At 45.2% G+C, this 12,682-nt stretch overlaps 1 protein-coding gene across 1 annotated transcript; it reads right to left on the bottom strand.

Annotated features, from left to right (window-relative positions):
* Positions 1-279: 279 nt before the first annotated feature.
* On the bottom strand, positions 280-11,498 carry LOC308164538 (tropomodulin-1-like; the record flags this gene model as incomplete). The annotated part of the gene is made up of 9 exons (XM_080538607.1): positions 280-383; positions 1,286-1,430; positions 2,254-2,397; positions 2,627-2,734; positions 3,046-3,176; positions 3,810-3,899; positions 6,610-6,726; positions 9,786-9,942; positions 11,388-11,498. 9 exons carry the CDS (start codon positions 11,496-11,498, stop codon positions 280-282), a joined length of 1,107 nt encoding a protein of 368 aa, XP_080394733.1.
* Between the last annotated feature and the right edge of the window lie 1,184 nt (positions 11,499-12,682).

Genomic DNA, 12,682 nt, shown 5'->3' with positions numbered 1-12,682 from the left:
TACCGTTTGCCTGATAGAGTTTTGAAGAAAATAGCCAGTCAAAGTCACCTTCAAACCTTCTCCCATGTCACTGAAATTGTAAAAGCCAGAAGCAAGCCCCTGACAATGAAGGCCTACTTAAGATCTTAAGAGCTACTAAAGAAGGTCACTGCTGGAGAGAGAGAGGAAGGAGGGGGGGTGGAGAAAAGGAGAGGAAGACGCAGGTAGTAATGGGTAGGCAAGAGACTGCTGAAGCAAGAGACTGCTGTAGAGGAAAGACTATTCATAAAATGGCTGTCTTTACTTGGACTTGCTCTTGAACTTTTTACCAAACGCCCTCTCCAACTCTGGCACGGACAGAGTGAGGGTAAAGGAACCATCTGAGTCAGATCGAACAATCCGAGCTGTAACAAAACAGTGGTATACAGATAAATGCATGCCCACCCATGTACACACACACACACACGCGCAAGCATGTACACACGATGACCGACATTAAATACAACTGTATACAATGAGTGTGCTTTTCACATTCTAAAAGAAACACTAATCATAATAATTTACAAGAGCAGCTCATGCATATCTTCTCAAGAAGAGTCGTAAAATCATACAGACACACAGTGTAATAATAGTATTGATGTATGGAGCAACATTGGTACAAGAACACAGGCATGTCCTGTGATGCTCCTTTTATAAACAGCTTTAAATTAGTCACTGGTAGTGCCTCAGCTCAGCTGTTCCGGATCACAGGAACACCAGTTCAGCTTTGATGATGTCATCTTCCAGAGAGACGAGATCGAAACAGCCAGGAACTTATGTTCCCTGGAATTGGCTCTGCCCCCTTGCCTTATTGAGTTACAGTAAAATTATGATGCTCTGATGGTGCACTAAGTTAGATTACAATCGACTCAAACAGACGGAGAGGCTCAGTTCCATGAGTGCAATGCTTTTTTCATTTCTTGGAAAGTTTATATTTAAAAACAAAATCTATAATATAATATTCAAAGGTCTGAGGTGTGAGTGAGTGAGGGTTTTTGAGGATCGTACAAATGTGAGAATGGAAAAGGATGGATGGAGGAAAAGGATGTCATAAAATTGTGAGATGTCTACTAAGAAAGACAGAGTGAGTGATTGTGGGACTTGTGTGAAAAGATAAGCATCTTTGGGTCTTAGAAAAGCTCAATATGAATTCAGTGTATTATTATTATTAGTATTATTATTAGTATTATTATTATTACTATTATTATTAGGATGGTTGCATTAGTGAATGAGTGGTACTGTAGCATGACTGGAACAAAGATCTCACCCAGGTCATTGTTGTTCATCATGGCGTTGGAGCCCCACAGGCGCGGGCCCTGCTGGGTGAGGTGGTAGCCAAACTTGAGCAACGACCTGTTCTTCTCCAACATACTGGCAATCTCCATCTCCACCTTGTTCCCCAACGGCTGGCTCTGTTTGGAGACGGGGGGGAACGACGAATCACACGCGTTACGATGCAGCATAATGACGACGTATGAAGATTCTCAGGAACATCTGACTTGGATAGTCCCCTAGAGATAGTTAGTTAAACAATCTATCAGCTATCAAGACAAACTATTCAGGTAGATATATTTGGATAGTGCCCTAGAGATAGTTGGTAGATTGTTTAACTAACTATGAAGACAAACTGTTCCTCTAATTCATTTAACCCTTACCCTAAACCTGAAGCACCCTTTGAAAACACGATCAAGCTAAATCTAACTACCCAAATACCTGAACTCTCTGAACAAAGTGGGGCCAAATATGTATGACACATAAACAAATATGAAGCATGGAGTAGTGATATTCATCCTACTATGTTAGGACATATTTCACTTGTTAGATGTACAGTAAGGCCTAATGACCATATTAAGTCTCTAATATAACATTTAGCTTCTTTTATTTTTAATACAATAATCTATCCTTCTGAAAATAACTCCACACTAGTGCAAACGCTTTTCAAACTTGTTGAAAGTACCGTAATCCGTCCAGAGAGAGATATTTATTATCACCATCACATACTGTAAACTGAATATTTCTCTATAAGTTGTGTCTGCTAGCCAGTATAGGGCATCTGATAAGGTGGCAGACACATTCATAGATTGAGTGATAATAAATACATAAATAAAAAGAGACAGACAGACAGACAGACAGACAGACAGACAGATTGTCTTTCAAGGCTTCTGCTTAGGCACTCTAAAGTTCCCGACAGGCAGACAGACAGACAGACAGACAGACAGACCAACTAGTCCCTACCTGGTTGTCGATCTTGAGTTCTTGCAGAGTTGTGTTGGACTGCAGGGCCCCTATCAGAGATAGGATGCCTGTCCCTGTGATGAAGTTAGACTCCACGTTCAGACTCTTCAGAGTGGTGTTGACCTTCAGCATATCAGCCAGGGCCTACCACAAACAGACCCACGGGGGACACTGAATGAAAATATACCGGACACATTATTGCCACGGCAAACAATGGTTTCCAGGAATTTGCTTTGGTGTCAGGTATGTTAAAAAAATATGCGCCACCGAAAAGCTAGCAATTCGATGCCGCGGGTGGTGGTGGTGTTTGAACTTCTGTAAAGTCTCCAATGAAATATATGAATCACCAGCCGTGTACAGTTAAGTCACTCACAAAGGCTATGGGGTCGTTACTCCTGGTTCCTACAATACTCAGACGCTCTACGGCCGTGTTCTCTTTCAAGACGTCTGCGTAGGCCTTCAGGACAGGCACTGGAATATTCTAGAAAACAAAAGTGACAAGAAAATACTTTTGTCAAAGAAAAGACGTCGTTCGTAGAGAACTATTATTGGCACTGCTGTTTTCAGCTGTAAGGCCTCCATCAGGGTGGAGCAGGGCTGTGCCTGCTATACAGACCTACACGTCTAACATTGGGTAGTTAAACGGGTGATGGACCGATCTCGCCTTGGAATTTCCATTACACTGATGGCATTGACCCCGACCCCTGGCTTATCAACCATATCCTGTTGATAGTATTACTGTACTGTGTTATATCATAAATCATGCATATGTACATCAATGGTCAGAATTACCCTGATGTTATTGAGGTTGACCTCCAGAAGGTCAGGGTCGTTCCTCTTCATCCTCTGCAGCGTTTCCTCAACATCAGTAGCGTTGGGCTGTTCGTCAGGGACGGGCTTATACTGGGCGCACTGGATAACACCTGCAACGGGCATGGCATACTATGAGTGAAAATCACACTCTTGTTTGGTTCATATATACTAAATCTATTCATTCTATACTATGTAGAAAACTCATTAGAAAAATCTATCAAAAACGTCATTTCATTTTCAAAGGGATGGCTCATTGTTTTTTCAATTCTTTGCAAGTGCTGTAGAACAATCCAGACTGTTTTTGAGTGCATGTACGTGTGCTATTTTGGAATCTCAGCATGTAGTCAACAGCCACGCTCGCCTTAGATCTAACTGAATCACTTTTATGGGGCAAGTAAGCTGCCTTCTCTAAAAAGCAAAACATCTCCTTTAAGGAACTCCATAACAACATAGAGACAGCATGTCAAGTAAAGGTAACAGAATAACAAATAGTTCAGATCAAAGACTGAGATTAAATATGAATTTGCAAGAATTATTAGGCGATAACCAAACTTGAGAACAGTTCTCAATTGGAGCTATTTGTTCTGAAGCATGCATTACAGCTTTGGCCCATTTAACTCTATGTTCAACTAACACCATTTGTCTTGCCACTTGCAAGTTTACAATAAAGGTTTACTGTAAGTATAACATAGGATAAACAGACGAATCACATTAGGGCAGTTCCCAGGAGCTATCCCACTTACTGTTTAAACCTTGTTTGTTGACAATGTTGCTGCTGGCCAGGGCTTCGTAGTACTGCTGGTTACTCATCAGAGTGTGCATGCCCAAAATGGCTGGTGGTGAAGGAGAGGAGATGGAGTGATAGGAAGAAAGGAGAGAAAAAATAAAGTATGAGAGAGCGAGATAGTGGGGGGAGGGGAGAGAGAGAGGGGGGGGGGGAGAGAGAGAGAGAGAGAGAGAGAGGGGGGGGGCGGGGGGAAGAGAGAGAGAGAGGGGGAGAGAGAGAGAGAGTGGGTCAAATGACGTGACCAGAGGGGAATAGATCCAAGGGAAGGTAGTGGGTGGATGCCAACCCTTCCTTCAGTTGGGATTATGTTTACTTGACCGAGTCACCAGAGCAGAGACACAGTAAGTGGGCCTTCAGAGCAGGTTCAAACTCAAAAACATCCCACGCAAAAAAAACATCAGCCCAGACATCCAGTACATTTCACACAAAGCAATTCACATCACAGCACGACACACACCAAAAACAACCGTCGCAATGCAGATCACGACGAAGGGCATTGTTCAAGTAGCAATTGTCATTGTTACAAATGTCACTCGATACAGACATTGTTTCCCAGAGCGTGTACGCCCTATGAAGACGGTATAAAGAGTCTGGAGGACAGGCTCATTGTGATGCATGGAATGGAATCAGTGTTTAATACCATCGGTCATTCCATTCCATGCCTTACAATGAAACGGTCCTCCGATTGCTACCTCCACCAGCCTTTCTCCTGCTGGAGAAATACCTTGACTGTGTGTATAGACTATGCATATTTCTGGGGTTGTTTTATCTTCCGCGCACTCGTCCAGCCAGTGGGTTCAGATTTATTTGGTACAGCACCAGCTCTGAGGCAAGCACAAACGAACAGAGTCAAAACAGGGAGCCAAGAAGAAAGCAGAAAAACAGCAGAAAGAAAGCACTTCCCAAAAAAAACAGCCAGCACATCTTTTCATCTGTCAAGGTGACAGAGTGTATGAGAACAGGTTGTTTTTACAGACACAAACAACAGAGAACAGGCTGTCCATTTTTAGTAGTCCATGGAGCCAGTGACTCATCTGGCGCTATTATTAATTGCAAACCAATGAAGTATCTGAGAGGGCTGAATCACTCCAAGCAAGCAAACTGCCAGGCACCATTTACTGTGACTCAGGAGTGGGCAAACTAAACTAAACACGACGATTTACATTTTAACCATTTAGCAGACGCTTTTATCCAAAGTGACTTACAATTAGAGATTACAGGGGCAGTCTCCCTGGAGTAACTTAGGGTTAAGTGCCTTACTCAAGAATGGTACACCAAAGATGGCGGCCGGCTCACTCGCCATGGAATGTTGATTTTATTCTGTTTTTCTATGGGGTCAGCGTGGGAGGTGCAAGCTTACCTGCCCAACCCGCATCAAACTCACATCAAATCACTTTATTTGGACAGTCCCCCGCAGATAGTTTACTCTGGGCCGGTTTCACAGACAAGGCTTAAGCCTAATCCTGGACTAAATCACACTTGCAATGGAAAATCTCCATTGAAGATGCTTTATAGTCTAGGATTAGGCCTAAGCCTTGTCTGTGAAACCAGCCCTAGATGTTGTAACTTAACTATCAACAAACTCTTCAACTGTCCGCTAAACATGACCCTAACGCTTACACTAACCTAAGTTCTAACCCTAACCCTGACCCTGACCTTTAAACTGAACCCGCAACCTAACCCTAACCTTAGTAAATTGTTGCATAGCAACAGACTTGCAGTTCATTATCTAGAAGATGCAGATGAACTAGAGGGCAGTATCCAAATAAAATGGCGACAGACAACAACATGAAGAAAATGCTATGGCAGGATATGCATGGGCAGGCATCCAGATACCCCGTCTATTGTCCTAGAGAGCGCAACCGTCATGTCCAGCAGGAGGAGACACTAATGGAGGGTATGATGAAGACGAGGAGAGGGTGAAGATGGAGGAAGAGGATGTCAGGATGAGGGACACAGGGAGAGGAGGGGTGGAGCGCTAGAGGAGACAGCAGAGTGAAATGAGAGCAGAGGATTACTGATGGAGAGACTGTGGTGGTGGTTTTTTTAGGATGAATATAGCATTTCTTCATGCAAAGAGGAAATGGTAGATGCTAAGTGGGATCCTTAGGTCAATCCTCACCTTTACCCTAACCCATAACCCTGACCTAACCAGTTTAAAATCTCCACTTCAATGGAGTGAGGTCAGAGTCAGGCCGTCCCAAGTATCCCACTTAGCATTAACCGTGAGGAAATGGTGACAGGAAGTAGGACAGAAATCGACACAAAGCCACTGTAGGTCTTGTTACCAAAAAGGTTATGCGGTCATTAAGGATCCTCAGTGTCTACAGAGAAGATTAATTGACACAGAACATTGTGTTTAGATTAAATAACAGATTAGACACTGGTAGAACTCAAATGTGCATACCATACAGTGAAAGTCCAATCACACGTTACATTATATGTAAGGTATTCACCAACAGTATGTCTACTTCCTTAGCTCAATGCAGAGAAATGTATACAAAACAGTATGTTCAATTCACAATACAAATTCAATGTCTTTCACAAATGTACAGAATGTAGGAGTGTCTGTAAATGATTGTGTGTGTGTGTGTGTGTGTGTGTGTGTGTGTGTGTGTGTGTGTGTGTCAGTGTTCCTGCATGAGAGAGAATGAGAGAGGAGAAAGTTGAGGGAGGGAGGGAGGGAGAGAAAAAATAAGTACATATTGTACTCAGTGTACTGTATGGGTGTGTCTTTCTCCTATCTTTCTCCCTACCTGCGATGTCACAGAGTTCAGCATCACTAGCATTGGCCAGGGCTTCCTCCAGCTCCGGCTCCAGAGTCACGTTCTCCATGATGGGGTCTACCACCTTCTTAGGCACGAAGGCCTTCCCTGGAAGAATGAAGAATGTTTTTATTTGCCATACAATCCATTGTTGGAATTTGGTCTTTTTTGCTCTAGGCACACAGTCAGCCATAGTCGGCACCCCTGGAGCAATTAGGGGTTAAGTGCCTTGCTCAAGGGCACATAGAGCTCCCTCCTGGGGGCGGGGAACGAACCAGCGACCTTCTGATCGCTAGCCGGGCCTCTCTAGCCTCTAGGCCGAAACCGGCCCATGGTGTTCTAGTCACTACTTCTTTCCCATTTGGTATTCAACAACTGACCATGGAAACGACGTAGTTAATACACATTGCGTCATGCAATCCTGACTCACGGGGGCTCTAAAAATCTGTTCTCACAGGACCGAGGGGGGCTACTGTTACTCCCAGCAATCCCTGGCATCTGGCCCCCCTGCATCATGCTCTACACCGGCTAACGACTCAGGATTAGCGGCTATGAATGGACACTTGGAGGGGGACATCTGTGTGTGTGCGTGTGTGTGCACGTGTGTGTATGTATGTTTGTGTGAGTGTATGTGTGTGTGTGTGTTGGCGTATGTGTGTGTGTGTGTGTGTCAGGGTTTCCGTTAACCGGTAATTCCCGGACTTTGTCCGGTAAAATTTGATGAAGTCCGACAAATTGAAAACTCGTCGGACAAAATGTCCGGTGAAAATAATTCCCTCTAAGCACAATTTGAATACAATTCGCTAAAGTTCACATTTTGTATTCAAATTGGCTTCGGGCCACCATTCTCAGCTGAGCACCAAACACACACACACACAACACTGCCCGAGAGAGAAGGACCCGCCCCCTCCAGCCAGCCTATAGGCTAACCAAAGGGGGCGGGTCCTTCTCTCTCGGGCAGTGCCGCGCGTGCACGAGTGTGTGTGTGTCCGGTGCCCAGCTGAAAATGGTGGCCCGAAGCGGAAAGCCTTAACTTTATCGCACAATAACAAGGATAACAAACGAAACGGACAACATTTACACTAAGATGGAGACAAACTTCAGCGATATGATCTAACAGCCGGTCTTCAGGACGACATACAGACCCGTATGAGCTTACAGGGCTATCCCCTAAGTATGATTTGACAGGCAGCTAAACGAAATGCCTTCCCAACCAGCGAGACCTGGGGGGTGTTCCATCAACGTCGCCAAAGGAAAACCTAGGCCTACTTCGCCAAGTCCCGCGAGACTCTTAAAAAGATCCAGGCATATCTTGATAGATCTCGCGAGACTTGTCAAAACAAGCCCAGACTTTCCTCCAGCGACGTCGATGGAACACCCCCCTGGTTATAGAAATGACGTTGTTTTATTGATAAAAATAAAAAAAAGGGTAAAACTGGAAAGAGAAAATAGAAAACTCACATTAATCCCAAACAATTGAACAAACTTCAGTTAACGTAATGTGGAGTCCGTTCATTGATCGATGCTGTCTGTTCAGTTCCCAGTGAGGCGCCCGTTCAGCGCTGGACATAATGGCATAGCGCGCATGCGAATCATGTTATATTATTATATATTATATAGCTCGCATCTAATCGTATCGGATGAGAAATAGACATTAAATGGCATATATAGGCCGCTACACAACAGTAATCACCGCGACAAACAGCTATATTAGATTTTAAGAAAAAAAAATATGATTTTGAAAAAAAAAAATGTAATTATATTTTAATGATGACCGGAATAATTCACGTTTGTCCGGTAAATCGAAATCTTCCCGGACACGATGTCCGGCGGCAAATTTTTCTAACGGAAACCCTGGTGTGTGTGTGTATGTGTGTGTGTGGGCGTATGTGTGTGTGTGTGTGTGTGTGTGTGTGTGTGTGTGTGTGTGTGTGTGTGTGTGAGTGTGTGTGTGTGGGCGTGTGTGTGTGTGTGTGTGTGTGTGTGAGTGTGTGTGTGAGTGTGAGTGTGAGTGTGTGTGTGTGGGCGTATGTGTGTGTGTGTGTAAACCTACAATGCGGTGTCAGAGGTCTGGTCCTGGATCAGAAACTGTGAGCTCTCTGGGTGTGACAGCAGCTGAAGCCATGGAGACAGTTGGTCATTCCGTGTTCAGGTCAGCTCACCTGACCCAGCCTCTGGCAGCCTGGTTGTCCCTGCGCCAGCCAGCTCAGTGGCGGCTGTCAGACCAGAGCGACTGGTGCTCTATCCTCAATCCTCTACCCTTTCCTCAAAATGTCCGTATTTAACCACAAACCTAGATTTTTCCACATAATTTAGCAGCTTCCACTTCCACAATTTCCAATAAGTGGATGTGGTCACATTTTGGGCCAGACATATTGGACCACATCCACTTCCATTATTCTAAACATTTAAATTGCTAATCTAGGTCAAATAAATAGGAACACGTCTTAAAAAGTGTCACAGTGTATCGCCTGGAGTGAAGGTACGGTATGAAACGCTCCCTTCAAAAGGAACGGTCTGTTGAGGGGAGAAACTCCCACCTAGCCTTATGCTTACATCATTGCTTTTGAATCTGTGTGGGGGGAAGTGTGGGACAAGACACAAGAGCACACCTCAGGGGACAGGGTAGAGCAAGGGACCGCAGTAGAAGAGACAGACTGCTCCCCAGCAGGCTCCCCCTCACCTGGTCTGGACCTGGGAACGGAACGGGCCAGTTGGCCATAGGCCCTGACGGATAGGCAGGCTCAGTCAGGTTGGTAGTGGCATATGTCCTGACACAAGGACAAATGCAGGCCTCTGTGCCAGAGATTGGTCAGGTGGTTAGGCCCTTCCGTCTTCAGACCACACCCCTCTCGGCACAGGAGGTTCCGCCACCACCTTCCTTTTTCTTATGCATGCTAATTTCACGGACAAGCTTGTTTGATGAAGGTCGCCGGGGACGGAAACGTGACCTTTTTTTATATTAAGGCAGCACCTCTCTTAGGTGCTGGACTATTTAAGGCAGCACCTCTCTTCTTGTCGTTTTGAGCACAAAACCCTCTTCCATTACACTTTAACTGAAGAAAAATGTGAGAGAAAAAAACAACAATGCACGGAGCGTGGATGCTAGCTTTCTGTGATGTACATTTAACATCCTTCTCTGGGGAGTGTCTGGATGGGCCTCCTACCTCTCTTCTCCCCGGTGAAGGGCACAAGGTCCTCCTGGTCCGGATGCTCATTGGCCTGCTTCTCCAGGTGGGCCAGCAGGTTGTCTCTCTCGAAGCTCCCTGTGGGAGCCTTCTTGGTCTGGTCCTTCTGCCTCATGCCGGCAGGTAACAAGGCATTCTAAGAGGACAAAAGTGAATAAAGTCACCCAAATTGAGTGCCAAGAGTGGCTTTATTCACCCAAGATTATGCATAAATGATGATGCTTAATTGTGTAGCCAGTATTGTTGCTTGGCAAACACCACATAAAACAATTGGCATTCTAGGTGGTGAGTGTTCCGGAATTCTTCGGCAGTTGGTGGTTTAACTTCTATATTACTATGCAGCAATCAGACTACTTCAGGCGTGCAAAAAGCCTTTTTCTGATCAACATTGCCTTTTGGTTTTACAGCAGGCCCCCTAGGAACTACTTATCCTCGTAGACAGTGTTGATGTCTCAAAAGCACAGACATAAATACTAATTAGCATATCTCCCAGGAAGGTCAAACCTAATTAAACAGTTAAAAGAGAGCCTGAAATAGAGATCCACTTAGCCAGATATGGTGGGTACCGCATAGCCAGATATGGTGGTATCTTTATGCGGTAAATATCAATTGCAGGGCTTTTACTATCACTATCCAAGTATGGAACAAAGACAGTTCCCAGACCTGTTAAGCATTATACTGTAGCTATTCTTAGTGCAGAAACAGGTCCATATAGACTGATACCTTATCTTGGCTCTCAGCACCTACAAATGCAGGGGTGCTAACATGCAATACAGTAGTCATAGCTAGACATTAGTTTGACTCCTAAACATGGCTAAATAACAATGCTTATGTTATGACTTCTGAAAGGCAAGAAATACTTGAAAACGTGGGTTCTTTCACATACACACTGATACTACCCACGCACTAATGCACACACGACAGCAACTCACAAGTGCACGCACGCACGCACGCACGCACGCACGCACGCACGCACACACACACACACACACACACACACACACACACACACACACACACACACACACACACACACACACACACACACACACAGCCTTGCTAGCTCTCTTGGCATAGCAAGCTTCCAGCATTTATGAGCTGTTGGCCATTAATCCTGACCCTATTACTGGCTCTGTCAACACCTCTACAGATGATGAACAATCATGGATACAAACACAGCCCCAAGTAGCTACATAAAGCCATAAATATCTGCTGAGCTCGTATCCCGGTTTCAGTCAACCTCAGAAAATGGAATAGGCTACACCTATGTCAGGGTCTTTTTAAAATTGACATATTCAGCCCGTTCTTTGATTTTACCAAGCTGACAAATCATGTTTACAGCAATGACGTGGGGAAGGGTTGCAGGGAGGTGGGATTCATTCTGGCTGGGATCTAGCCTACTCATAGAAATTGGCTGTTTCTCTCTCAGAGGCTGTGGATCTCTTTTCAGAAATATCCACACTTGGATATTCAATCGCGACACAGTGATTTAGTGCATCCTGGCCTGGCCCCAACCTCAACCACAACCTTTTTCCAGCAACTCCACCTGAAGGTCATAAAAAGATAAAAACCATAACTTACGTCAGGGTCTAACTCTTGCAGTTCGTCCTCCAGCCTCTGCAGCTCTTCCTCAGAGAGCTTCCTCAGTAGCTCGTCCTCATCCACATCCCGGTAATCCTTCTTTAAGGACATGGCAGCGGCACAACCCGATCACAGCGACCTCCGACCTCCCCCCGACAAAACAGACAGAACGACAACGCAGTGCCCAGACAGACAGACCCTGGGAGGAAGTCTGTAGGCATCAACAACAAAAGCAAGGAGAAAGTTAATTGCCACACATTGGAAGCCTCCCCATACACTTTCTCGGAGAGTCTGGGTCCTAACTTACCTAGACATAGTCTACTTAGAGCTATCAACAGCCCGGATGCACGGGGCAAAACAGCCAATACTGGAGATGTGGAACTCAATTTCGTTGAGCCTCAAAAGCTCCACTTGATGTAGCGAATAGCCTGGATCCCGGGTGGGGGGGGTGGGAGGTCGTCATTTTAATTTTGTTGTGGTTTATTTTCGGTTCTTGTTTTATTGTACTGTGCCGTGTTGTATGTGTCGTTATTGTCTATAATGTACCTGTCTTGTTGTCGAGTTGTTTAAAAATAAAAAAAGTTGATCACAAAAAAAAAAGCAAGGAGACACAGTTGATCAACACAGCTCCGGACCCCCCCCCCCCCCTGTAATAATCTAGGTTAGAACAGCATGACCTGACCCAAACCCAGGAGGACACATTAGAACTGAGTATCACTGTTCACTAATCACCTGCAAACTAAACGACTTCACCTGGCGAGAGTAGCATTGGGAGATGAGCATTTGTTTAACACATTAAAAGTGGACCCTTGAGCCAGATTCACACTAATAGGTGTTGCTTGGGGGGTATTTGGGGAATATTTGTACGTGGCGTTAACACAGGCCTTGGAGTAGGCCCAACCCTTGCACGGTGACCTAACACCAAAAGTCGGCCAAATCACTGCCTTGAGGTGATAGATGTCCATCCACCCCCCCACCCCCCCCGCCCGACCAGACCCCCACCGACCCGCTTGCATCACGGTGGAGAGAGAGGAGTTGAAGGTCTGTGGGTCAAACTGCAAAGCCTTCCCTGCCTTCTAAACCCCAATGGGGGGACAGCTGATAGAAACAGCTCCCCTGTCACTCCCAGGGCACTAAGAGAGGGAGGCGTTATTTATAGGCTATAGGCTTTATCAGGCTATACCAATGCAACACAGTGGATGTAATGTGGACCCTGCCTTCAGTCATCATAGCTCCGTGGGTTTACCCGTCCCCTACAACTACTGTAGGCCTACTACTATTAGTATTATTAGCAC

This window comes from Nansenia antarctica (assembly GCF_963989245.1).
Source record: "Nansenia antarctica genome assembly, chromosome: 8".
NCBI lineage: Eukaryota > Metazoa > Chordata > Actinopteri > Argentiniformes > Microstomatidae > Nansenia > Nansenia antarctica.
The sequence above is the reverse complement of the archived record's forward strand: the minus strand, read 5'-3'. Positions and strand labels throughout refer to the sequence as shown.